This window comes from Suillus subaureus, assembly GCF_016647635.1.
Source record: "Suillus subaureus strain MN1 chromosome Unknown BJ212scaffold_3, whole genome shotgun sequence".
In the NCBI taxonomy this organism is placed as follows: domain Eukaryota; kingdom Fungi; phylum Basidiomycota; class Agaricomycetes; order Boletales; family Suillaceae; genus Suillus; species Suillus subaureus.
Window position 1 is genome coordinate 1,791,194 of NW_024538559.1, and position 26,997 is coordinate 1,818,190.

Genomic DNA, 26,997 nt, shown 5'->3' on the forward strand with positions numbered 1-26,997 from the left:
CAAATGAAGATGAAGTGACGAATGAAACCTCGAGAAGTTCTTAAGGATGGCGATAATGTCTGAGTCATGGTAATCTTCAAAATAGCAGCCTTCCCTCCATTGTTATTACTCGTTGTTCAATGCACCTATGACCCTATGAGAATCTTCAAGTTGAACCTGTTTTTCCCATCGCTCGCTTAGCAAGAGCTAAATGTTGGCAGGCTCAAGTATAGCCCATGGCGGCCGGGTGACCACTACTCCGGTACGCACGCTTGGTCCTCTATGTATGTGTGCATTCACATTCAACCTTGTCTAGGATTTTTGTACTGATAATGAGTGTAACATGATAGTCACAACAATATACGAGTCGTCGTCTTCAATGCCCAGTTCCGCTCTTCGGCTTCATGCTCAGCGTCCTTGACAACCTCCTGTAACTTCTTTGGTAAAATAGCATGGCAAACAATTATCGAGTGGCCCCACAGAGTTGTCCCCCCTGCGATTATTCTTATTCCACCTCTCTCTATTATCTTGCTACCATCCTTTATTGCATATTCGACCAGCCGCAGGGCGTCCCATCTGACCTTGATGGAGCTATTGCGCTTTATCGCGCTGCGCTGGACTTCCTACCCCCCGGTCATTCTCATCGATTCACGCCTCTCATCTTCCTCGCTATTGGCCTTACTCGCAGATTCGAGGAGCGGAGTGACCCGTCTGATCTTGATGAGGCCATTGAGCTCCATCGGACTGCACTACTACTCTGCCCACCCGATCATCCTGATCAATCTACATCTCTGAACAATATTGCAAACAGCCTTCGAGACAGGTTCCGGCAGCACGGCGTCCCATCTGACCTCGATGAGGCCATCGAGTTCAGTCGGGAAGCACTATTACTCTGCCCACCCAAGCATCCTGATCGACCCATGTCTCTGAACAATCTTGCCCTTAGCCTTCGAGAAAGATTCCAGCAGCGGGGTGTCTCATCTGACCTTGATGAGGCCATTGAGTCCGATCGAGCTGCACTACACCTTCGTCCACCTGGTCATCCTGATCGATTCGATTCTCTCACCAATCTTGCACTCAACCTCGTTGACAGATTCCAGCAGTGGGGCATCCTATCTGACCTTGATGAGGCCATTGAGCTCAATCGGACTGGATTGTCACTCTGCCCACCCGGTCATCCTGATCGATCCATGTCTCTCCACAATCTTGCCCTTAGCCTTGGATCCAGATTCAAGCAGCGGGGCATTCCATCTGACCTTGATGAGGCCATTGAGCTCTATTTGGATGCACTACTACTCCGCCCCCACGGTCATTCTCAGCGATCCTCGTCTCTCCACAATCTTGCCCTCAGCCTTCGAGACAGATTCGAACAACGGGGCATCCCGTCTGACCTTGATAGGGCTATTGGGCTCAATCGGGCTGCATTACACCTCCGCCCCCATGGCCATTCTGATCGACCCATGTCTCTCAACAGCCTTGCCATCGACCTTAAAGAGAGATTCCGGCAGCGTGGCATCATGTCTGACCTTGATGAGGCCATCGAGCTCCATCGGGCTGCGCTGGAGTTCCTCCCCCTGTATCATTCTAATCGATCCATGTTTCTCAACAATCTTGCCCTCAGTCTGGTATACAGATTCCCGCAGCAGAACGTCCAGCCTGACCTTGATGAAGTGTTTAGCCTGTATTTGCAACTCTCCCACCTATCACATGCGGCATCTCGCACAGATCTTAGCATTGCCAAATTATGGGCGGCCTTCGCTGACATCCTCAATCACGACTCTGCATTGCTTGCCTATAAGACTGCACTCAAATTCCTAGACCAGCGAGTTGCTCTCCTGTCATCTTCTTCCCATCATTTCGACGTCATTAGGGAGGCTGTTTCTTCCCTTGCCACAGATGCTTTTTCATGCAGTGTGCGTCATGATGCCCTGACGACTGCTGTGGAGCTAGTGGAACAAGGTCGTGCAGTATTCTGGACCCAGTTAGCACGCTTCAGAACACCACTCGATGAACTTTCTGTTTCAGGTGACACCGGCACGACCTTGGCAGAAGAGTTCAAACGATTGAGCTTTCGCCTTCGTAACACGTTCGATCGGTCCACCGAAGACAAATCTCCGCAAATTCGGCAATTGGCCATGCAATGGGACGACGTCATCTCGCGCATCCGCATACTTCCTGACTTTTCTCGGTTTCTGCTACCTCCCCTTTTCTCCGACCTACAGAAGGTGGCTGAAGAAGGTCCGGTCATCATTGTCAATGCTAGTCAGTACAGTTGCGACGCCCTGATTATCTTGAGTGGGCAAGGTCCTGTCCATGTTCCGCTTGACACTGCACAAGTCAAAGTGTCCGAGTTGTCCTCCGAGTTCCAGTCACTCGCGGGGCAGTTTGGTTCTTCTGATCATGAACACAAGCTTGTCGGCATCCTTCGCAAGCTTTGGAATGATATCGTTGACCCCGTAGTCGAAGCTCTCAGGGAGTTGAACGTTCGCCCTGGCTCGCGCATCTGGTGGTGTCCCACTGCCGAGTTCACACTGCTTCCTCTACATGCAGCAGGACCGTACGAGAAGCACAAAGACAATCTGTCTCACATTTACATCTCCTCTTATACTCCCACTTTGACAACACTCGTTCGAGCGAGACAGCGGGTTTCTCGAGACGCGTCCCCGCAACATTTTGTTGCCATTGGTCAAGGAAACCCGGACAGAGGGAGGGAGCTCAAATGTGTCACTCCAGAGCTAGCCGTCGTAGCTCAACGTCTCCAGCCTGTCGTGTCGTCCTTCACATCGCTTGAGGACAGCGATGCAACAGTGCGGGGTGCACTTGATGCACTGAACCATAATCAGTGGCTTCATCTCGCCTGCCATGGAGTGCCAAATCGGACACAACCCTTCGAATCTTCCTTCGCCATGCGTGACGGACCATTGATGATCAAGGACATCATCCGATCAGACTGGCAGAATTCGGAGTTTGCATTCTTATCAGCTTGCCACACTACCGTGGGTGATGAGAACAGTCCTGATGAGTCGATCCACCTTGCTGCGGCTATGCAATTCTCAGGATTTCGCAGCGTCATAGGTTCCATGTGGTCTGTTGATGACGATGTTGCGCGCCAGGTTGTGTCAGCTTTTTATGGCCACCTGGTTGATAGCTCAGGGAGATTGGACTGCACACGGGCTGCGGTAGCGTTGCACAAGGCCATGAAATCGCTGCGCAAGAAGATTCCATTAGAACAGCAAATTGTATTTGTTCACATAGGTGTCTAGTTTCATCCGTATTTTCATTCAGTACTGTCTGTTGCTTTCATCTCCTCGCTATCCCATTCCATTGCTTGTGTAACTGCATTGTTTTTGGCTCGTCACTAGCTTTGTTATTGGATATCGCATACTACTGTTGACTCAATGAGATTCACTCATACACTGATCGCATCTGCAGCATGTTCAGTGTGTGGTAAGCCCGGGATTGGTATGTGGCGAACAGCTTCATGAAAGGATCGAAAGTGGAAAAGTAGAAGATGACGAACCCTGCAGTCTCCTGGTCTGGTGAATGATCAGGATTGGTGGCAACCAGGAGTAAGCTACACTTTCCGCGGTGGAGAAAACAAAAGCAGATGAAAAAAAAAGCAAGAGAGACACTTCGACGACGACTGTTGGGGGAATGGCAGTCGCGGCACGAAGAGAAGTTTTCATTCTGCTACATCTGACTGCATCTGACTTTTAGTACGATCATCCACTCGGTATCAAAAGTTTCTGATAAGTATGCTGTTCCTCGCTAGAATAGCAGCAACGCTCTCTTCGAACTACTCTAACGAACGCAGTTCGGTGCCCATCTCAGCAGAACAAGAGAACCTCTCTAGGTGGCGTCGCAGATTCACATCTAAGAGGTGTTGACCCATCAGTTTGTGACACCGGAAAACAAACGAACCAAATTCTCAGCGCGGCCACTTGAATAGACGACGGCTGTGTGTATGAATGGTATCACAGGTGCATGTTCTATACACGGTACCAATGAAGTTTCCTCAGAGGTTCCGACATTCCTGGCTTGTACGAACGGACTGTATGCGTGGAATTGTCAACTTTTGGGACATTCAAGATCGCGTCAACAACTCTGTAAAACGGTGCGACCGCAACAAGATAAGTTTCCTTGCTCTGTAGTGAAGAGTTCGAGGAAGCGTGGCTAGATCGCGCGCCCAGTGAGACCATGGGTGATATCACAATTGGATGTATGACACACAATCATTCCAGCTCGATGCTGTCCGCTGCGAGGATTGGGATCTTTATCGATGGTACAAACCGAGGTACCGTTCTGGAGGAGTGTCAATGCTGCTACCAGACCGACTGGCCCAGTGCCTACCTGAAGAGGAACTCCGCTGAGGCGCAAACTTCCATTATCCGCAGGTTACTTACGACTAGTCTAGGTGGACGAGTGGAATTCATATGTACTATGTAAATGCTGATGAGTTTACAATTTTCGGATGAGAATAACATACAGTCACGTCTTGACACATAGGGGCACAGCCAATCAAAGCGGAAAGGTTGGGGGCAGGTAGCATGTACCGAACAACTGTGTGTCCTGTAACATTGGCATCCTGACAAAAACAACTCAAGGTTGCTGACGTCACACAACCTATCAGCTAATCTTTCAAAGAGCCCACCAGATACTTCATACCGGACGGCTGCGGACGTGCCTCCATGCTTTTGATGCCAACAAGATATGAGATTTGGCAAGATTGAATGTGTCGGGGGAAGAGACCAAGTTAATCTTCAAGTAGGAGATGGAAGAGGGAATAATATTTATTGAAGGAAACGATAGTAAATATCACAATCGCGGTGAATGAGAATTGTAAGGAGGACAAATAAATCTTCGTGTGGGAAGGGCTGGTGTTGCTTGATCGAGACATGTTTACGAAGCTCGATAGAAGTACCTGAAGGCGCGTGCACCGAGACAAAAGTCGACACGGATCGGGAGCCCTTCGGAGTGCTAACTGATTTAGTATCGGGAGCAGATGTTAGGTCTGAAGGAGAAGCAATACTAAACCAAAAGCACTGGAATATGAGAATGGGAGGCGGGCGGGCACACAGACCAGTGCCATTGTCGGTCTGAAGCAACAAGAATGCGAATCTTCAGTGATGCGCTCGGAACATACAACCGTGTTGAGCTTGACGACGTATTACTAAGGCTCTGTGGATGTTGGGAACGAACGAACCGGTACAGCCTGAGTAAGTCACGTAGCGGTGCTTGCAAGTTTTAATTCAACGCTGCCCCGGTTTTCTCCGATCGTCCATGGAGAACTGACCATCTTCATCTAACTTTAAGCTTTAAGCACTGCCTAGGGGAGACTCAGGCTAATGCTCGTAGGTTTCATTGCAACTCACTTGCCCAATCGTTGACTTCAAGCATAGTATATACACGACTCGGTTTCGAGTTGGTGGTCTACGAATTCAATCTGATTTCACTACGTTGGAAGACCCTTCACAGTGAAATCAGGTAGTCCGTCATCCTGTGCCAGTCTTTGGCTGGGATCCATGGGGTTGCTATCAACCTTCAAAACAGATTCTAGCAGCAGGCTCTGACCTTGATAATGCCATTTCACCCTCCCTGGTAATGCTCTCAACAATCTTGCTATCGGCCTAGGAAACAGATTCCTGCAGCGGGGTATCGTTTCTGATCTCGACGAGGCTATCGAAGACTTCACTGCTCCATTACCCCGATGATTCTAATAGATCCGGGCCTCTCAGTAGTCTTGCTGTGACCTATCAGCCTCAAACACAGATTCCAGCAACCTCACCGACATCCAGACCGTAATTGAATCCTGGTGATTTAACACTATCACCCGCATGAGAAATTCCGACCCATATCATCTGCGCGCTCACTCCAAGTAGAGCAGGTTTCTCAGCAACAAGGCGTTTGAACGCAACTATAACAGAACTGAAGACCTTGGAGCCCGGCTGTTGCGCATCATAGCGATCCCATGTGTTTTGCACAAGCTCTGCATCGCTGCATACCCTGAAAAGAAACATTAGCGCAGACCTTGAGGCGTCAAGTTTAAGACATACCCTCTCATTATCTCTATCGCAAGGACCCTTGTCCATATTGGACATGACTTGCGCATCTAAAACGGCCGGCGGGAACGGCGGACTAGTGGAGGTCACCCCTTCACTAGGGCATTTGCGAAGTCGGAGACGCGGTGGGGGACACGGGTGTCCCCCTTTCCCTAGTTAGTAATGTCCTACATAGGGTACCACACCCCAAATGGACAGAAATTGGATTTAAAAATAAAATAAATAATTGGACGTGAGCTAGAATGGTCCGGATTCGACGCATCGGAATCTTCTGAGATCATTCTTACGAGAAGCATTAGGAATATTTCAACTTCCGTCTCTAGTTCAAACGAAAACTGCTTCAGGATCACATCTGAGTGTCAGCGGAAAGACATGTCGGTCAGAGAGAGATTTCAGAATGAACGAGCAAAGGTGGTGTTGCAGCAACATTAAAAGCTCCGTGTACTGCGACAAACATCAGTATGAACTAGCTGAATGGGACCGACAAACTTGCCTTCCTGAATAGTTCGTGGTAGTTCGTGAGTACGCTCTCAATTAACTCCAAGGCGAAGGTCTTGTGTAGGTAGTCGAGCTCCAAGAAATTGGATTTCTCTGGAGACAGATCTTCGAAGACAAAGAATGCATCGTTCGGAAGCGTCACCTCAGACAGTTCCGGAGTGCCGTTGCTCTCTTGACGATCCTCGTTGACCAATTTTTTCAAAGATAATCATGACCAGTTGGCGCAAGGTGGCTGCAGCTGTTGAAGAGACTACTGCGATCCTGGAATCCTGCAGCTTAAAACAGAAAAGCAATGCCTTTTGCAGGTGATATATACCAGAAAGTAAAGACAGAGCGTACCCCTCCCAGGAGCTTTCCGTGTATGGAAGGAAAATTGGTGATAAGGGAGACTAAGGTTTGCAGTATCCGAAGTTGAATGTCCACGCCTTGGCTTATGGCATCGTTCATCGTGCTTACGACGAGTGCGACAGCAGACTGCGGTACAGCCTTGAGGGCTATCAACCGCTGCAGCGACCCCAATAAGATGGCGACGACTTCGCGTTCTTAGTTGCGCATCCCATGAACACTGGACGAAGAAGATCATCTGACTGTGCGCTGTCGGTAGGTGAACGATGAAGAAAGTGGAGCGTGTTTGAATGGAATCACGTACCAGAGGTCAAAGATGCTGTCGCTTGCTCTGGAGAAGACCTAAGTATTGCAAGCGATTTTTCCCCTGCCTTTACATGGACATAAGATATGCCAGCAGGTGGGACGAATGCTTTCCGTCGTACCCCGCGTATTTCCCGATGCTTTCTCCTGGACTCACTAGCAAGAAACTTTAGGCGAAGGTATAAGTGGACGGGTGAGTAATCATCGCATAAACACAAACATACGCACAATTCACTAGGAGGGCTAGTGAACTCATCCCGTCCTTGCGTTATTCTCAACGGGATTTAGACGAATCCCAAAAAATTCCAACAGGTTTCTGTCAATCATGGAGGAACACGGCCCAGTGCGCAGAAGATTAAGGATTGAAAGGAGGAACCGAATGATTTGTGTTTGGCAAAGTGTGGTCTTCGGTGTTCTAGTGCGTTTCAGCTCTCTAAGTGTGTATTCACTCTGACCTCACCCCATTTTGCACTCAATTAGAGACCCTTCACACTGAGATGGTGGAGCTGTCATCTTTCCTTGCCAATCCAGCAAACGATGTGGAGAGCTATCGGGTTGCGCTAGAGCTCTCCTCCTCGTCTGATTCTAATCGATCCAAGATTCTCAACAATCTTGCCATGTGCCTTCAAAACAGATTCAAGCAGCGTGGCATCATATCTGACCTTGATGAGGCCATCGAGCTCCATCGGGCTGCGCTAGAGCTCTCCCCCCCGTCTCATTCTAATCGATCCATGTTTCTCAACAACCTTGCCATGTGCCTTCAAAACAGATTCGAGCAGCGTGGCATCATGTCTGACCTTGATGAGGCCATCGAGCTCCATCGGGCTGCGCTAGAGCTCTCCTCCCCGTCTCATTCTAATCGATCCTCGTTTCTCAACAATCTTGCTGTATGCCTTCAACACAGATTCGAGCAGCGTGGCATCATATCTGACCTTGATGAGGCTATCGAGCTCCATCGGGCTGCGCTAGAGCTCTCCCCGTCTGATTCTAATCGATCCAGGTTTCTCAACAATCTTGCTATGTGCCTTCAAAACAGATTCAAGCAGCGTGGCATCATGTCTGACCTTGATGAGGCCATCGAGCTCCATCGGGCTGCGCTAGAGCTCTCCCCGTCTGATTCTAATCGATCCAGGTTTCTCAACAATCTTGCTATGTGCCTTCAACACAGATTCGAGCAGCGTGGCATCATGTCTGACCTTGATGAGGCCATTGAGCTCTATCGGGCTGCGCTAGAGCTCTCCTCCCCGTCTCATTCTAATCGATCCATATTTCTCAACAATCTTGCTACCTGCCTTCAAAACGGATTCGAGCAGCGTGGCATCATGTCTGACCTTGACGAGGCCATTGAGCTCCATCGGGCTGCGCTAGAGCTCTCTCCCCCGTCTCATTCTAATCGATCCTTGTTTCTCAACAGTCTTGCTGGCAGCCTTCGAGGCAGATTTGAGCAGCGTGGCATCATGTCTGACCTTGATGAGGCCATCGAGCTCTATCGGGCTGCGCTAGAGCTCTCCTCCCCGTCTCATTCTAATCGATTCATATTTCTCAGCAGTCTTGCTACGTGCTTTCAAAACAGATTCAAGCGGCGTGGCATCATGTCTGACCTTGATGAGGCCATTGAGCTCCATCGGGCTGCGCTAGAGCTCTCCCCCCCGTCTCATTCTAAACGATCCTTGTTTCTCAACAATTTTGCTACCTGCCTTCAAAACAGATTCAAGCAGCGTGGCATCATGTCTGACCTTGATGAGGCCATTGAGCTCCATCGGGCTGCGCTAGAGCTCTCCCCCCCGGTCTCATTCTAATCGATCCATATTTCTCAACAATCTTGCTACCTGCCTTCAAAACAGATTTGAGCAGCGGGGCGTCCACCCTGACCTTGATGAAGCATTTAGCTTATATTTGGGACTCTCCCACCTCTTACATGCAGCATCTCGCACAGATCTTCGAGCTGCCAAGTCATGGGCGGTCTCCGCCCACATTCACAACCACAGTTCTGCATTGCTCGCCTATAAGACTGCACTCAAATTCCTAGATCGGCGAGTTGCTCTCTTGTCGTCTTCTTCCCATCATTTCAACGTCATCAGGGAGGCTGTTTCTTCCCTTGCCACAGATGCTTTTTTATGCAGCGTTCGTCATGGTGCCCTGACGACTGCGGTGGAGCTGGTGGAGCAAGGTCGTGCAGTATTCTGGACCCAGTTGGCACGTTTCAGCACACCACTCGATGAACTTTCTGTTTCGGGTGATAACGGTCCGACCTTGGCAGCAGAATTCAAACGGTTGAGCTTTCGCTTTCGTAACGCATTCGATCAGTCTACTGAAGACAAGTCTCCGCAAATACGGCAACTTACCATGGAATGGGATGACGTCGTCTCACGCATTCGCATGCTTCATGGCTTTTCGCGTTTTCTTCTACCTCCCCTGTTCCCCGACCTACGGAAAGCGGCAGAAGATGGTCCAGTCATTATTCTGAATGCAAGCCAATATGGCTGTGATGCCTTGATTATCCATAGTACGGAAGATCCTGTCCATGTTTCGCTTGACACTACACAAGCCGAATTGTCCGAGTTCTCCTCCGAGTTCCAGTCACTCACAGAGCAGTTTGGTTCTTGTGATCGTCAACACAAACTCGTCAGCATCCTCCGCAAGCTTTGGAATGATATCGTTGACCCCGTGATCCAAGCTCTTAGGGAGTCGAACATTCGCCCTGGCTCGCGCATCTGGTGGTGTCCCACTGCCGAGTTCACACTGCTTCCTCTACATGCAGCAGGACCGTACGAGAAGCACAAAGACAATCTGTCTCACATTTACATCTCCTCTTATACTCCCACTTTGGCGACCCTCATTCGTGCAAGACGGCAGGTTTCTCCGGATGTGTCCCCGCAACATTTTGTCGCCATTGGTCAAGCAAACCCGGACAAAGGGAGGGAGCTCAAATGTATCTCTCCAGAGCTAGCTGCCGTGGCTAAACGTCTCCAGCCTGTCGTGTTGTCCTTCACATCGCTTGAGGACAGCGACGCAACAGTGCAGGGTGCACTCGATGCACTAAACCATAATCAGTGGCTTCATCTCGCCTGCCATGGAGTGCCAAATCGGACACAACCCTTTGAGTCTTCCTTTGCCATGCGTGATGGGCCTTTAATGATCAGGGACATCATCCGATCCAACTGGCAGAACCCGGAGTTTGCATTCTTATCGGCCTGCCACACTACCGTGGGCGATGAGAAGAGTCCCGACGAGTCGATCCATCTTGCTGCGGCTATGCAATTCAGCGGATTTCGCAGTGTCATTGGTTCCATGTGGTCTGTTGACGACAAGGTTGCACGCCGGGTCGTGTCTGCTTTTTACCGCAACCTCATTCAAGTCAATGGTTCGGGGAGATTAGACTGCACGCACGCTGCAGTAGCGCTGCACAAGGCTTTGAGGTCGTTGGGCAACAAGATTCCGTTAGAACAGCAGATTGTATTTGTCCACATAGGCGTGTAGTTAGAGACTCGGTTTGCCATATTAAGTTATTCCATTCGCTGCATGTATCGTTGATCTCACTCCCTCGCTCTTCCGTTGATTAGTTATTTGATGATGACATTTCCGCATGATACTTTGTTGTTCTGTACTGCAGTACTGGTGCTACACACACCGTTCTCGCTGAATGAATCTGATTTACTCCTGCATCGCCACAGTTTTAATTGAATCGCGGCCGTAGCATTGTTACCCGTGAACTACCCTTGCTGCCCATGGCATACGTATATGTTCACCGCTTCGATACTGATTGTGGCTCATAGATACCATCACGCTGCATGGAGCCGAGCTCATGCAAGTAGGCTTGCAGTATATCCTCAGGCTCCCAATTCAAGGTCTTTTGCCTGCTATTTTAATACGGTGACCCAGCATCATTAAGGTGAAATTTATACTTCCATAACTTCCCTTCTCCCCTTGCGCACGAAGACCACGAAAGGCTTCATTTTTATTCCTTCTGCAGGGCGAAACTCAGTTGCAGCACACCATCCACTCACTTGGCGCAGCTCGAATATGGTTACCACCAATGGAAACGCAATGTGATGGGACATTGTCAATTCTGTTAACGACTGCCCAACGCACATCGTATTCGACATCCTCGGCTTTGATCCTCATTTTGAACCTGGGCCACTCAACCTCTTATCGTCGGACAAGGTGCTAGGCATGTCGTCCACCCCTCACCGTAGTTATGAGCAAGAGGTCAGTGTTTGCAGTCAAGACTGACTTGAAGGGTGATGAACAAATAAGCTCATGATGCATCCCTTGAGATGACATGCCATCCTGCCCTGCTGATCAGATGCTCGCTTACGACTGCTGCAGCAAAGGTCGAGTCACTCCACAGAAAGACAGCAGGTAAGGTCACGTACTGAATGCTGCAGACAACTGTGGGAGTCCCTGATAAATCATACCGGCACGGTTGCAGTTGCAGTTTGACCGCTCTATTCTGAATGTGCAACGGGCCGCGGGGGTAGGTACAAAACACAATTTTCATCAGTAAATAGTACATGAATACCGGGAAAAGAAATGGAGGTAAAAGTTATCATCGATCGGTATAACAAAACGCTCTTCACCCGCTTCAACAACTAGGGTCGTAGATGAACCATTGCCCATAGACACCCCAGATCTAGACGTATGTCAGATAAAATTTAGGAGCGATGGCTCAAATGCACGTACACTATTTACGCACGAGTCTGCACCAGAGAATTCCCGGTCTAGGAAACGAGCAGGCGTTGTCGCACAAAATTCCTTATAGTCTGCGTTGGCCGGCACGTTCATGAGATGTTGCTCAATGTGCTACAATAATGATCAAATAAAGTCTCAGAGAACAGTGCATGCCTCTCACCCTCTTCTTCGAGCCTTTAGCGGTACATCCCTATGAGGTAGAACGGTGAGTTTAAGTGCAAGGTGAGACTTTTAGCTTACCCAATTCCTATATCCACTCCAGTAGGTGACACAGTCTAGTTCGTCATGGTCGATAGCGAAATGTCCGATCACCGTGCTTGAGCGCTATACCAAGTCAAACGCTGCTATCAGGACTAACGAGAAACGTCGACCAACATATTCGCATCTGGATGGCAAGTGAGACCGGCCATGGATAACCATCGGAGTACTCATACAGATTTTCGTCCTCTGGGGGTTCCAAGGTGAGACGTTGAGTTCTGCTACGTACTCCCTTGTTGCATAAGTGGTACAGGAATGAGATTCGAGATTGGTCCAAGTTACTTCATCGATGGGCATAGACGAGACGAATTGGATGATATAAAACACCACAACAATGAATATAGCTCCAATAATTGTGAAGCAGCAACATCCTGGGCCATCGTTTCTATGCCTTCTTCTCGGAAGGAGATGATCGGTTTCATTGTACCTGAAGACGAGTATCAACAGCCGCCCATGCTTTCGTGCTACGTACATCGTACCTAGAATGAATGCTAATAGCCTCTATTGAGTACTGATAGAGATATGTGAAGAATGGAAGCTTACACGATCTGAGACACAGGGCGGGTAGGTACCATGATCGAGGGCTGGTGTACATGTCCATGTCCGTAATTTCTATGACAATTATAGCCATGGGAGTGACCGTTATATGTGTGTCCTTGCGCAATGGAGTGAGGATAGTTAGGACGGAATGCTTGTGTTGGAGCATGTTGCTGGTATGGAGGAGGAGGACTAAACACCTCAATTAATATTATGAGAGCTGCAGCAGCAACCTCGGAATCTCACCTGGTATAATGCGACATCGTATCTCTCAGTATCTCGCAAGGTGGATTAACACGAAGCTAGAGTGCTGAGTTAGACGCCATCGGCACGCGGGCTTGCCACAGGCTTTGACGTAACTGAGAAAGCACATTTCCGTGGGAGACTCGATTTTTTGGGCATGTTGATTTCGTTTTTTCATCACAACTTGAGGACGACGTCTCCGAGTCCTGCAGTCAGCTCCGAGTTTGCGACGAGACTAGGCAAACGCAAAGCAGTCATAATAAATTCGAAGTAACATCTGCACGCGTCCCATCTCTCACACGACTCGGTCAGCATGCCATCGTATATATACCAGCTAAGACTATCATGACTCTGCAGACCGGACGTTCCATCGACGGCAACACGTAACACTCTTCGGGCTTACCTGTTATCATAGTCTATGATATTCGGGACAGCCGCGGAAGACAGTCTCAGATAGGACATTGCAGGACAAAAGTCAAAGTCCATGATCGATGACGGGCGTTCAAGTCGTGTTTTTGAGCGGTGAAAAATACCTTTTGTATTCAGCACATATCCAAAACGTCCCGGTTTTGAGTCTATGTATACACAATTTAAACAATCATGTGGAGCAGCGGAGTCGGGGGCTGGCGCGACCAAGCGTCACTACGATTTAGACGATCTTTCCACTGCGATAACCAACCCGTAGGCTGCAGCGGCAGCAAATCCGCCAACAGCCATCGTACTGACCGCTCCCCAAATGTACCCCCAGATACTTTTCGCTACTCCCGTGACTCGACCTTTGACGGCACCAAATATGAGGAGAACTATCCCAGTAATTATGCAAGAATATTTCAGTGCTTCAATTGCTCGAGGAATGAAGAAATATGGGAGAAGGGGGATGATACCACCAAGGAGGTATCCCATGCCGATAGTGAACGCGGAGATGTACAGTCGGCGAGTCGGAACTTCCTCTGAGCAAGAAAAAGGCAGTGACAATCAGAACCACGTCAAACGCAGGAATAATAACAAGATACACATACCCATCCCCTCTCCAAATTTCAGTAAGAAAGGCGTTAGCCCAGAGTCGCTCTTCATCCCCCGCGATAGTTTCTCCTCATCGGCAGGTGCAGTTTTACCTCCGTCAACACCGCGCTCATCTTCTATTTTCCGCAGGCAATTCGCAACAGCATGGGAGGTCGATTCATCGACACCGACGGGACTCAAAACGGCGTATACCTCTCTCTCCATTTCCCCCATACAACTCCGCATCACCCGTGAGTAGGTATGACGTTGCAAGAACCGATAATGATCCCGCTCAGCCTGGGATGCAAGGAAGCCACCTATTCCCATTGATATGGCACCAGCAATGAGTTCTGCAAGGCCACCGACAACGACTATTCTTGAAGTCCCTAAGCCAGACAGACCAGCTGTCAGCGCGAAGGGAACAGTCAGGCCATCCGACAATCCAATAATGCTATGGAAGGCGTACAAAATATGTCAATAACTTGCGAGAAAAGCACAAACAGAAGGTCGCGAGCTAGTAAGGGGAAAGCTCACATGTCGCGGATAACATCAGGATCTATCAGAATTCTATCGTCTTCGTCCTTGAGTTCCTTGCAACAAATACCATCCTGGCGACTAAGTCTATCGCATTTTTCGGTGAGTGGTGGAGTTAAGGTTCCGTTAGACTCCAGTGACCACACTGGTAGTGTTTTATTGACCGAACTGCCAGACATAGCATCTCTGCTCGGTAGGGGAACCACAGTTGCGGTAGTGCTGGTAGACACCTGGTGAGTTGAAGTCATGGCTGGTTAATGGTTGAATGGGTGGCCAACGAAGGCAGTAAAGAATTTATGGGAGCGAGGCAGGTTATATATAATGACATGACGGGCACGAAGGAACTAATGATTGGACATTAGAAAAAGGCTGAAATCAGATGGTGGCTATCTTACACTCGTCTGGCTGCCAGCAGCATGCCATGATGCAAAATTGAAATAGAGCTGGCTAGAATCGTGTTTTACTTGAATCCCCCTCCGCGACAGTCGTGTCTCAACAACTGCAGGGTGTGACGCGGAGCTGGTAGTATGACATCCAAGTGCGTGAGTGGCTCATCCCGGGAAGAGGGTCTTGCAATTGTCGGATCCAACCCTGACTGATCCGTGGGAACCCCCGAAAATATAGTTGATGAGGACTCAATACAAATTTTGAAAATGAATGATAGCGATGGCATCCATAGTTCGTCGTTGATGTTATCCAGAGTCTGTCATCTCTACAGTGAAAGTCTGCTTTATCCGTGCCTGTCTCTGCGTGGTGCTGCAGTGCGAGTTGGAACTAAAAGGTCAGGTGCGCGAAATAAGGAATGTGCCATGGTGTTAATGTAATCATGTCTCATTTCACTTTTGAACGCACAGAGTCTGCAAGTATGCCGGGCCCGGCTGATATCCTCTTTGGCAAGATTCTCTTGACGACACCCGTCCCGCCTGCTTGCACAAGAGCACGGGACATTTTGCTTGCTGCTGGGTTTTAGAACTTGTACAGCCTGCAGGTGGCCAATGCTCTACCGTGGCGTACTCCTCCTGTCATCGGCGCTATCGACTCAGCGGCTACACATCCCTCTAAAGCCATGTCCTCACGGTGGATTTCGGGATCTATTGATGATGTTGCTCTTTGTAACAGTTTAGAGAAGCTGAACCGCACTGACGTCCGAGCACAGACGTGTATTCGTCGATTTACGCCACGCTACTGCACACTCTACAACAGGCTCTCTCGTCGAAAAACATGTAACGAATCATGTTCGGCAACGTGTACTATACCTATTTCATGCCGGAGCAAGTGTTTTGGGCGACGCTCGTCTGCAGATTCTCGCTCGTGAGTTTAGTGTATTTGTTACCGAACGTCTGTCACAGGAACTTATCTCGCACTCTGTCAAGCTCAATTCAGCCCATCCAGAACGAAACCAGAATGCGCTGGCAAAGGTGAACGATTTAGACGTATAACGATATACTGCTTGCTGCCAATCACCATCATTTCTTGGAGTCGGGGACCGGCCCTTCCCAGCGCCACTACGATCCAATACTCTTATTGAAAATTTCCGACTTGCTACCCCACATTCGACGTCGTCAGTCATTAGTGACGGTGATGGTGCTACTCTCAACCCTAAAATTCAGTAATGACGAATCTCCGAAACTTCCTCGCTGTTGGTATGCGATGTCTTGGCGAATTGGGAAGGGGACTGTTTCTGTCAGATCGCCAGAACCCATCTTCCACCCCCAACGATGCTGAGGCGACCGCGGAGTTACGGATAGATATCAGCGGTGGTGTGAAAGACATCAGCAGCTCTCCCAGACCCAGCGCAAATGGCGATAGTTCTACGCATCATTTTTACAGAGAGCGTACGGATAGCCCCTAAGTAAAGAATGATCTGTAGTCACTACTGTCTTTTATTATCTCACATCGTGTGACAAAAAGATCCTGTCAAAAAGACTATCTCGGATCCCGGTGTGTGCACGCATTTTTGAAATTGTTGTGGGTTTTTATGCATATAGACGCAGGATAAAAACAACTGCGTCCCTATCACGAAAACGTTTGAATGATCATCGATTATCTCGTGTTTATTATCAAAGACCATCAAACCGCTTCAATTAACGCGGTCTTCTTTCGTACGCCTGTCCCCCACGCCGTTGTCGCCTCCTGGGTCTTAAATTTATGTTCGATGCGAGTATTTGTTGTCAATCAAGTGTCTTATAATAGTCAATCTTCCAATCGATCAATGTTTAGAGCCTGGGAGATAGAACCTCAGATCTGCGGACCCAGTCAATGATAGTGTGGACAATACTAGGAGCATAGAAATGACTGTTAGTTATACGTGATCTGTGTATCTATGAGAAGCCCGAGGGAGGTTACAACATTGTCCCTTGCCTGAGAATCTGACCATCCAGTGCTGTTCTCGGGCAACTGTCATTCCATGTTATGGCTGGTATGGAGACTCGGAGGTGCAGTAACAGCACCTTTAACTTCAGTTTCTCTGTGCCTTATTTTGAGACCAAGATCTGTATTTAACCTCATTTATACCATTGTAATCGGCACTCACATACTGCAGTTGCCACATGCATGATGAGATGCGAAAATTTTGTCATTCCTCTGACAGATAGCGCCAATTTACAATGCCGGGAAACGCTAGAGGATGACTGGCAGGTCCTGACGCCTTCCGCGCCTGGAAGCCGAGATGTTCGGGAGTTGGACTAAATTCTTAATTATTTGGCACTATGCCATCCAATCCGCGTCCAGCCATTTATTAGCGGAGATGATCATAGGACAGATAACGGTGGTAAAAATGAATTGCCTCCGCCAGCAGCCTTAAGTGCTCACTAAGTAACTTCATACTGTACAGAAATATATCTGTGTATTCCTCCTAGGCCAGGCCACTGGCAGTACTAGTTGTACCATTGAAAATGCCGCGGCGCACACGAAGGGAGTGAGTAGAAGTGCAGAATCTAATTATGCTTACATTACAGGTCGAAAAACAACGAGTACAGACTCGTTTGCGTCGCCGATAACGGGTCGCAGGACCGACCGAGGATGACTCCAGGAAATTTAACGGTTTGCCTGATACCATTCTGGCTTCGACTCTACTACCTCCATGAGCTCTGACTCCGAATCCTTGACTTCCTCTCAGGCTGCACGTGCGACATCAGGAAAATACACATACTGTACCAATGCAATCAATTCGATAGTCACGCGTCGCACAGCTGCCAGTAGTGCATTGTCTGTGTCGAAAATAAGTCTTGGTCACAGGCCAGGGTCTTCAACGCCCAGTTTTACAAACAGCCTCAAAGATAAACTCCGGGGTGTCGTCCAGGGGGATGATTGGAATTTATATGTAGAGGCTGATGAGTTTACAATTTGTGGATGAGAATAACATAACATACAATCACGTCTTAATACATAGGGGCACAGCCGATCAAAGAGGAAAGGTCAGGTAGCATGTGCCGTACATTGGCATCCTTACAAAAACAACTCAAAGATGCTGGCTTTACACGATGTACCAGATAATCTGTCAAAAAACTCATCAGACATTTGATAACGGACAGTCACAGACGTGCTCCCATGCTTTTAATGCCAACAAGATATGAAATTGGCTGACGTGCGAACTTTGAGCATGATATTGGTGTCTGTTCTCACTCTGAAGGCGCGCCTTGAAAGTTGTAGGGCTGCTTCTCCATGGGGAAAGGCAAAAAAATACTTTTAATTCTTCCACGTAGACTGCTGGCATAGTTCCACTTTCCAAGGGAACTAGAACATCACAATCACTTAGATATCGAAGTGACTAGTGATGGCCGCCACCATCTTGGACTGATCTTGAATTCGACAATGATCTATTTCACCTTGACATCTGTACGGCGATCTCCTGCCAGGCAAATGAAATCCACCAGTACACAGCATCAAGACCCTCAGTCTCCTGATTCGAAACATTATGAAAGGTGCAAGCCGTTGATAGAAAACTTGCGACTGCCCCATACGCCTGCATGCAGCACTCCAAAGGTTGCGCGAGTTGGGTGTGTTGATGATGAGCGAGAAGGCTCAGATGGAACGGGGTATGACAAGTAAAACCTGATTCTAGAGTAGCAACGATACCCGGGTTGTACCAAGTCCTAGACCGGAGCGGTGGTATCCGGCCGTTCATATCACTATCACCCTAAAAGGGTAAGCGTCTTGAAGTTTGTCACGAGAGACAATCGTCAGCTCACGGCGAAAATAAGCCTATCGCCCCGCTTTTTGAAGTGATATAAATGGAGCGTGCGCGCGAGGGAAGATGTAGGTAACCGAATAACGCGAACGTGCTACCAGTGGCAGTTAGCTTGCATTAGCTTGAAGTGCCCGGGATAGACACCGTCTCGTCGATTTTCGTTACGGATCCTGCAATTGATGGCGGATGGGATACAATAGAGACACTAGTGCTGCTGTCGTCATGTGTTACATCTAACGAAGGTAGTGTCGAATCCAAGTGTATGGTAGTAACCCCGTCAGTATGGAAGAAGATACTGTTGGTAATTCGATCTATTATGTGCGAAAGGTGGGGCCTGACCTTGACCAACGCGACATGTGGGGTATGTAACGAGGCACTGACCAGCACCGTATTGAGCTTGATGCGGCATGAATGAGGCTCAGTGACGTGTATAGTACTGATGCTCTGTGTTTTAATGTTGGGAACGAACGAACCTGTCATGGTACAGCGAGTGGTACCAGTGCCCAAGTTCAACGCCACCCCGGCTTTCTCCGTTCGTCCATGCATGCCGCGGAGTAACATATACTTGGTTGGGAAGAGTCAAGGTCTGCCTAGGGGGGACACAACCCGCTTGCCCAATGGTTGACTTCAAGGTTAGCACATACACGACTCAGTTTGGAATTGGCGGTCTCCCTTGCACTACTTTATTTCCGAAGCAGGTTGAATTCGGTATCCTAGTAGGTCCTCTTTCGCACCTTGCGTACAAATTCAATTTGATATCAATTTTGCAGTCATTAGAAGGCCCTTCACAGTAAAAATGGGGCAGTCGTCATTCTGCGCGAGTCCTTGACTCGGATCCGGGTTTCTCAATTGGGGTGACCTTCAAAACAGATTCTGGCGGCAGGGTCTGACCTATTTCGCTCTCCCCGGTCATACTCTTCCGATGCCCCCCACGATCTTGCTGTCAGCCTAGGAAACAGGTTCCTGCGGCGGGGTGTCGTTCCTGACCCCGATAAGGCCATCCAGCTTGATCAGGCTTCATCATTCCATCACCCCGGTCATTCTGATATGTCAGCAGTCTTGTTGTGACCTGTCAACCTTGGGCACAGATTCCAGCAAGTGTCTAACATCGATGAGGCCATCGAGCTCCATCGGGGTGCACTCCTCTGTCCCGCCGGTCATTCTAATCAATCCACATCTCCCGATGGTCTTGCTGCCATCCTTAGAAATAGATTTCTGCAGCGAGGCGTCGTATCAGACTTTGATGAGGCCATTGAGCTCCATCAAGCTTCACTACTCCTGTTCCAGACGGACCATTGGTGCGTTTTCTATGATCCAAGTCACTTTCAAATGTCTCCTCTCTCTTCCGCTGCTTAATTATTTAATATCATAACTGTATATGCAATACTTATGTTGTTGCATTAATACTGTAAACTAGTGCTATGTGCACCATTCCGTTGAATTTAGTGCTTCTGATTTACCCCTGCATCCTCTGGGTTCTCAGCCAATCGCGGCCCTAGTATATGTATCCAGTGCAGTGCTCGGTGGTGTTAGAACTCCATCGGGCATAATATATGACCGCGATCCACGTGCAATCCCTCAAAGTAATATCTCTAATCACGCACTACTGTTTCGCATCCCTTGTTGGCATCGCTCGAATTGGTTCATACTCATGATAAGTATTACCTGGTGCACAAACACATATAATCTATTGATTCAGCTCTAGGAATTTTTTACAAAAGACACTACAATAATAGGATGTCAGACCAAGGTCGACCATACAGTAATATACAGAGTATACATCCAGTAAATCAGTAAAAATCAGTCCGTGTCTAACTTCCAACCGCGACATCTGCAGTCTTAAAGACCACGAGATTCGAGACGGTTGCGGAAGATCTTCTGGAATTGAGGAACGTGGTCAAAGTCCATGAGAGTGTAATGTTGTCCAGGGACATCAGTGTATGAGGCCTGGCCACGGCTGAAGCCGTCCCAAGGCTTGAGTTGCTTGTTGAGCCAATCAGCCTTGGTTCCCTTTAGGGGGATGGCGTAGAAGACATCAAGAGCGGCTTGACACGATCGTCAGTGAGAGAATAAAACTACAGGATCACGGGCACTCACAGACTGAGCCAGATGGGTTATACTCCTTGCCACACTCAATTAGGGAGCCAGCAATGTCGACCCAGTGGTCAAGCTTCTCTTGCGTGAGCTGGAGCTCAATAAGACGCTCGGGAGGTGATAGCTTCCAGACGACCTCCAGTTGTTCCTTCCGCGAGAGAGGTCTCAAAGTGGGTGTGAGGTCATTAGCATCTTGCTTCGTCACAAGGCCAAGGAAGTATGAAAGGTTGAGCATGCCACCAGTCCAGTCGATCTCATGCATGCGGTCGGCGATATGAGGGGGGATGTTGATGAGACCGACGAATTTGACTTCATCACCCATGGCCTCGAGGCGCTTAGCGACCTCAAAGGCAACGACACCACCGTAACTGTAACCGGAGATGGCGTAAGGACCGGTGGGTTGAGTCCTCTTTACTGCAGCAGCGTAGGTGGACACCATTTCGTCCATGGAGGTAAAGAAAGGGTGACCTGGCTCGAAGCCACGAGCACGAAGAGCATAAAAGGGACGTTCGTTCTGGAAGTACTTGGCGAGGTTGACGAAAATAAGGACCTCGCCGACACCGGGGTGAACGAAGAATATGGGTGTCTTGTCACCCGTGAGTTGCAAGGGAACGATAGGGTCGTACTCCTCAGTGGCACTGTCCTTTGAGAGGAGAGCGTTGATATAATTCGCCAAGCTAGAAATGACGGGGTGCTTGAGGATCTGGATAGTGGGTATCTCAGGCAAACCAAAGTGTGCTTCGCCCTCGCGCTTGAGTCTGATGAAAAGAAACGTGAGAGGCATTCGTTATCAAATATCCGGTATTGCTTACCTGATGACATCGATAGAGGTACCGCCGAGCTCGAAGAAGTTGTCGCTTGCGGACATTTCATTCTCGCTGAGGTTAAAGATACCAGCGTAAATCTTGGCAAGAGCTTTCTCGGCCTCCGTGGAAGGGGTGACAAACGAAGAGCCCCGAGCCTCACTCAGAAGCTCCTCAGCACGACCGATGTGCTTGGCAAGTTCTCCCTGTTTGAAGAGACTGACAAGGCGGGCCCTCGAAAGCTTTCCAAGAGTAGTCTTCTCCATCTGGTTGACGGGAATGGGGATGATGAATTGAGGAGGGAGGGTGATCATTTTGACACAGATGTCACGGAGGGCGCGGTGCGTGGCAAATAGTTTCATGGAAGCATCTTCGCCGTTAAGGTCGAAAGTAGGAGAGTAGAAGATAATGAAGCCTTCAGTCTCCTGTCCGGGTGCACGGTAGGGAGCAGCAGCAAGGAAGGAATGCGTGACACCCTCGACAGTCTGGAGGTGCGTTTCCAGCTCTGGAATACCATATGACACACCGTGGACGATAACAGTGTCTTTGATGCGGCCACTGAGACGCATAACACCGTCCTCGATAATGCCGACATCACCAGTGCGGTACCAACCATCAACAAAGCTGGAAGATGTGGCCTCTGCGTTGTTATAGTAGCGGACGAAAATCATGGGGCCGCGGACTTGCAGCTCGCCGCTCTCTCCGTCCCTGCGGACCGTTTTGCCGTCTTCGGGGTCAACGATACGCATCTCGCAACCGCGTACAGGGCGGCCCAAGTCGAGGAATTCGTGTTTGGGCTCGGTAGTGCTAAGATCCACTGGCTCGTAGATACACCCGGCACTAAGATCAATTAAGTCTTGGCGCCACGATGCAGGCCAAGAATAACTTACCAAGTCTCGGTCATACCAAATCCAGGTGAAATGACGAAAGAAACTTTGAGAGGGTCTTTTGCAAGTTTCTTCAGGACAGTTACAAACGACTGAGCAGTCTTCGAAAGGACAGCCTCCCCTCCGCTGTTGATGCGCTTGATTGAAGAGAGGTCGAAGGTTCCACTGAGATCAGACCTCTTCTCCAAGTCCCGCGTGAGTTTCGCAAGCAAGAAGTTAGGGCTGAAGGTAACGTTGATGGACTTCTCGTCGATCAGACGGAGGAAACGAAGTGGGTCGGAGAGAATAGCGGATGCATGGACATGAATTTGAGAGGCACCAAACAACAAAGGAGTGATGTGCATCTCCAAGGAGCCCGCGACATGGTCGAATCCAACCCCTGGGAAAATATCAATATCGGTAACGACGGCGATTAAGTCGACTTACAGTTGAGGACATTAGTCTTCGGAGTTAAGCCATAAGCCTCTCCTTTAGCGGAGCAAGCGGCCAAAATAGTGCGATGGCTGTGGACAACTGCTTTGGAGAAACCAGTAGATCCAGAGGTTAAAAATAGGATTGCCTCGTCATCCGGCTGGGCGGTACGGGCGACCCAGTCGGCAGAAACGCGGTATTTCGAAGCCGATGCCTTGAGCTGCGAAAGGAGGTAAACCTCCAGACCGCTGATGGAATTCACCTGATCAGCACCGGACTCATTAGTGAGCCAGATCGCGGACGAGAACAGGTTTTTGATATGAGCGACATGGCCCTCCTTGTGAGCCTGCTGGGCACTAAGGGCGGGTTGCAAGCACGGAACGTAGCCTGCAAGGAGACAAGCCCAAACAGCGGCCATGTTATCCTCGTGCTCAGTTAGGTAGACAACGATAACTGAGCCAGCGGGCTTTTCCCAATCCAGCATGGCGCGAGCGAGGTTGCGCACATACTGGTTAAAGGAGCTGAATGTTGTCGCTCGAATGGAAGAGTCATGAGCGGAAGATGTGATGAATCCGAGCTCGTGCGAAGGATACCGCTCAGCAGCTTGAGAGAGAACGTCGTGCAAGGTGACTGGGAGTGCTGCAGACATTGCGATATTAATCTATGTGTTACGAGTGATTAGATGTAAGCTGATGTGCTTTATGGGAGAAGAGGGAAAAAAATAGAGAAACAAGAGGCTGCTGGTAGATGCCAATAGAAGAAGACTGGACATCCTTTTTATGCAAGAAGAGGCGATAGACTAACCTCAGAGCGCTGAAGAAATTGGAAGGTCGTTGCCGATGGTTTCAAGCTAGTAGGCAAGTGGTTGTATGGTGACAGAAGACTAGTCCAAAGCAGCGCACAGTAGATAAGTGGTTGTATGGTGATAGAAGACTAGTGCAAATCAGAGCACAGAGTCGCACAGGACGACTGAGGCTAATAAGGTTGGAGATTCGGGATACTTGCGGAGAATAGATTGTCGTGGCGATGATGAATGGTACCACGTTTTTGCGCCATTAGTGTTGTGATTGTCTGTCACACCTGAGGCACGACAGTATCCGTCTGTCAATGTCATTTGTCTGATGGAGTCCTGAGGCCGGAGATCTCATGATACCAAGATCATGCGGCACATGCTCATTCCATTTTCAGAATCAGTTTCTGCAAAGCAGCAACATTTGGATGAATGTCGAGATACCTATGGACGCAGTTCGTTTACGTAAAAAAAATTAGCAGGCGTTTCATAGTTTCAGAGCTGAGCGCTATCTATCCTGAAATTAGTTCGAGCACAGCAAATTGATCAGTCTAGTACCGTATCGTTGAGAACGGGTTTCCTCTAGTAGAGGCTGACCTAACAACGACCTCTGCGTGGGCGGACCGCTGCAGTGAATTTTCCGCCTCTGCCGCGATTGCATTTATTGGGCGCTGAAGATCATACTAAGATGGTTCTAGTGGACGGCCAAAAGTTGGATCTAACCGCATAGACGGTATATGCTTTGATTGGCGGATAACTTGTCGACACCTGAGGCACGGCCAAGAGTCGGTGACAGATTCCGTTCAAACTGAGGGACGCCCTACAGGTCTGGTTAGATAAGAGCCTGGACAGCTCAAGAGGTGTGCGATGAGTAAAGACTAAGTCGTTGTACCGTGACTGTAACGCCACAAATTCTTACGTAAGTGGTGTTGCATCCAAACTGCAGCACGAATTTTTCAAAATTTGGCCCTTTACCGGGACCTTTGCATCCAAATTAGGCTAAATGACGTGACGGGTGGGGCGAAATTTTTGAAAAACTCATGCTGCGGTTTTTTATGCAATATCACTGTCAGTCATGTTTTGACAGTTGAAAATTCAAAACGATCGAACGGGATCGAAAAAAGGTCCCGGGGAACCGCTGATACATGAGTGCAAGTGGTACGAGAGCGTACAAACTAGAGCTTAACGTAGAGGGCATGGTGAAAACATAGCAACTTCAAGATCAGGGAAAACCTCCAGAAATTCTTGAAAGACAAGTTTTCTTTATATATTATATCACATGTGTGGTGTCAAAATTTTCAGCTGTTACATAATACATGATCCTAGGGTTACCACGTCGTCAGCAGCTTTGATGATCGTTGGACACCGGGGCCTGTGTAGCAGCTGAAACCATATCATATGGCTTATCTTCGCTGTGAACAGGTGTAGCGCATTATCTGCAATCAGATTGGATACTGCTTTTGTTGGGCACGGACATGCCAACTTCCAAGACCTGGCCTCAGCCTCGGAGCGGTAGAAGGTAAGCTGGAATGGATGTGCTAGCCGCTGCAAGTACATACTGAGTTTTGGACCTGGATGAGTTATACGAGTCGGGACTCGGGACTGAAAGTAGAATCTTCTTATATAATAAGCTGACTAATAAAATGATCGATCCGTAACAAGTATCTTTGAGGTATCTACCACATCCATACGGACCAGTCGATAACATCACTATGCGTGCCTATTACTTCGATGACATTCCAGGCGACAAACGGCTGCTGCACGATTCCGGAAACCCTGTGTCAGACAATATCCTGAAATCTATCGGAGTACTGCACTGGCACATCCCGACCAGCCAACAGGATCAGATTGATACTGTTGCAGAGGAAAGAAGCTACAAGAACAGAGACACTATTACAATCACAAAGCAAGGCCTTGGAGATCTATACGAGGCCAAGTTAAAGAGCTTCTATGAAGAGTACGCTCTGCTTTCACAACATCGTGTCTGTACTCGGCAACAACTTGAATACCAGGCACATGCATGAAGACGAGGAGATAAGATATATTCTCGAAGGTAGCGGCTTTTTTGATGTTCGAGGTAAGTAGAGAATTACGCATTCCATGCATACTCTGATGGCTCGCCATCCAGAACATCCCTCAGATTCATGGATTCGTTGTCAGCTAGACGCGGGCGATCTCTTGGTTCTCCCCGCTGGCATCTACCATCGATTCACTCTCGATGAGAATAACTCGATCAAAGCTTTGCGTCTCTTCAAGGTTCGTATTTACCATTATTTATTTATGGGTTTTAAAAGAAACATTCACAGGATGAGCCCAAGTGGACTCCTCTCAATCGCGGCGGCTCGACAGATGTGAACCCTTACCGTGTCGATTATTTGAAGAGTCTAGCTGTCAACTGATTGAAGCGGGTAAGAAGTCCAGTCTTTCCCATGGGGATGCACCCAGGGGGATATACCAGAGGTCTATGTAAAGGAGAATTGTGTAACAATACGAGTGGAGGTATCATCGTCATTGCTGAGAACTTTCCAGAAGGCACACCTTCTTGCTGGCAATTGCGCGTCACAGCCTACTTGCATAGACGAGAACGGTTGAGTCGCAGAAACCGATTGGTGCACCACAATGCACGATGTGGCACACGAATGTCCTTAAACCGCGACATCAACGAAAGTTGGCGATGACACAGGCCGAGATGGATTTCTTAACATCTTACCGACTTTGTCAATCGTGCTGGCTTTTTTGGTAGCGGGAATGACTGATGTAGGACGAGTAATGGTCCAGAAACCTCACAGAATGTTTGCCTGCTATACGTACTGACTACGCTGCAAGCCCTGAATTTAGTGATAAGTTGTGTGGAGAGTAGAGTTATGTAAATTCCCGACATCTTGTCGAGAAAATGTGCTCCCCAAGTGACTGAGTTCGTATTGGGATATTCATCGAGCTACGTGGTATAGTCAACTTGTCGTTGACGCATACAGTGAATTCACAGGCTCTTCTGAATCTCTTCCCCCTGACTTTTTGTTGTGAATAGTTGTGAGAGCTGTGACAGTGGTGTGGTACTTATACACGTCTTAATTAACGCATCGACGCCCTTACAGCTTCTACCACTATGACCGGAGCTTCGCACGTCTGTCCCAGGTACCTTTCCACCTGCACTCATGGGCACTCGCGGGTATTACGTGTACCACCATCGAAATATGAATTTCGCTCACTATTATCGCCCTGATTTCCAACCGCCCGTTCTTGGCGTAGGCGTGCTTGACTCCATGAGTTTGCCCTATGGAATTGAGGGAGCGGCAGGAGTCGGAACGAATATTAAACGAGTGGGACTGTCACATTCGCAGTCCAGTGGAACTACTTCATTACAGTAGCTACT

At 48.7% G+C, this 26,997-nt stretch overlaps 6 protein-coding genes across 6 annotated transcripts; 3 read left to right on the forward strand and 3 right to left on the reverse strand.

Moving 5' to 3' along the window:
- Positions 1–107: 107 nt before the first annotated feature.
- BJ212DRAFT_1573996 (CHAT domain-containing protein) lies at positions 108–3,242 on the forward strand (the record flags this gene model as incomplete). Its single annotated transcript, XM_041342101.1, has 2 exons — positions 108–241; positions 296–3,242. Exon 2 carries the CDS (start codon positions 432–434, stop codon positions 3,240–3,242), a length of 2,811 nt encoding a protein of 936 aa, XP_041198587.1. The 5' UTR covers positions 108–241; positions 296–431.
- Positions 3,243–5,738: 2,496 nt separating this feature from the next.
- On the reverse strand, positions 5,739–6,077 carry BJ212DRAFT_1476159 (uncharacterized protein; the record flags this gene model as incomplete). The annotated part of the gene is made up of 1 exon (XM_041339331.1): positions 5,739–6,077. One exon carries the CDS (start codon positions 6,075–6,077, stop codon positions 5,739–5,741), a length of 339 nt encoding a protein of 112 aa, XP_041198588.1.
- Positions 6,078–7,509: 1,432 nt separating this feature from the next.
- BJ212DRAFT_1584874 (CHAT domain-containing protein) lies at positions 7,510–10,664 on the forward strand (the record flags this gene model as incomplete). The annotated part of the gene is made up of 3 exons (XM_041342346.1): positions 7,510–7,621; positions 7,665–8,971; positions 9,039–10,664. 3 exons carry the CDS (start codon positions 7,510–7,512, stop codon positions 10,662–10,664), a joined length of 3,045 nt encoding a protein of 1,014 aa, XP_041198589.1.
- A 1,105-nt stretch (positions 10,665–11,769) lies between these two features.
- On the reverse strand, positions 11,770–14,698 carry BJ212DRAFT_1476161 (VIT family-domain-containing protein; the record flags this gene model as incomplete). Its single annotated transcript, XM_041339332.1, has 11 exons — positions 11,770–11,817; positions 11,868–11,987; positions 12,037–12,066; positions 12,117–12,200; positions 12,248–12,261; positions 12,311–12,561; positions 12,614–12,625; positions 12,678–12,863; positions 13,594–13,864; positions 13,934–14,367; positions 14,451–14,698. 11 exons carry the CDS (start codon positions 14,696–14,698, stop codon positions 11,770–11,772), a joined length of 1,698 nt encoding a protein of 565 aa, XP_041198590.1.
- A 5,607-nt stretch (positions 14,699–20,305) lies between these two features.
- Positions 20,306–23,611, reverse strand: BJ212DRAFT_551582 (atromentin synthetase). Its single transcript, XM_041343483.1, has 5 exons — positions 22,850–23,611; positions 22,427–22,802; positions 21,546–22,376; positions 20,737–21,491; positions 20,306–20,684 (listed from the first exon to the last, which is right to left on the reverse strand). The coding sequence occupies exons 1-5, from the start codon at positions 23,481–23,483 to the stop codon at positions 20,479–20,481; spliced, it is 2,802 nt and encodes a 933-aa protein (XP_041198591.1). The 5' UTR covers positions 23,484–23,611; the 3' UTR covers positions 20,306–20,478.
- A 1,678-nt stretch (positions 23,612–25,289) lies between these two features.
- On the forward strand, positions 25,290–26,500 carry BJ212DRAFT_1323009 (1,2-dihydroxy-3-keto-5-methylthiopentene dioxygenase). The gene is made up of 4 exons (XM_041334484.1): positions 25,290–25,581; positions 25,637–25,701; positions 25,753–25,880; positions 25,931–26,500. The coding sequence occupies exons 1-4, from the start codon at positions 25,337–25,339 to the stop codon at positions 26,021–26,023; spliced, it is 531 nt and encodes a 176-aa protein (XP_041198592.1). The 5' UTR covers positions 25,290–25,336; the 3' UTR covers positions 26,024–26,500.
- Positions 26,501–26,997: the final 497 nt, after the last annotated feature.

Coding starts and splice junctions, on each gene's coding strand:
- BJ212DRAFT_551582 (XM_041343483.1), bottom strand. CDS start 23,483: ATGTCTGCAGCACTCCCAGTCACCTTGCACGACGTTCTCTCTCAAGCT. Junction 22,803..22,849: donor GAAGACTAATGTCCTCAACT/GTAAGTCGACTT, acceptor ATATTTTCCCAG/GGGTTGGATTCGACCATGTC. Junction 21,492..21,545: donor ACCTCTATCGATGTCATCAG/GTAAGCAATACC, acceptor TCTTTTCATCAG/ACTCAAGCGCGAGGGCGAAG.
- BJ212DRAFT_1323009 (XM_041334484.1), top strand. CDS start 25,337: ATGCGTGCCTATTACTTCGATGACATTCCAGGCGACAAACGGCTGCTG. Junction 25,582..25,636: donor TTAAAGAGCTTCTATGAAGA/GTACGCTCTGCT, acceptor CTTGAATACCAG/GCACATGCATGAAGACGAGG. Junction 25,702..25,752: donor CGGCTTTTTTGATGTTCGAG/GTAAGTAGAGAA, acceptor CTCGCCATCCAG/AACATCCCTCAGATTCATGG.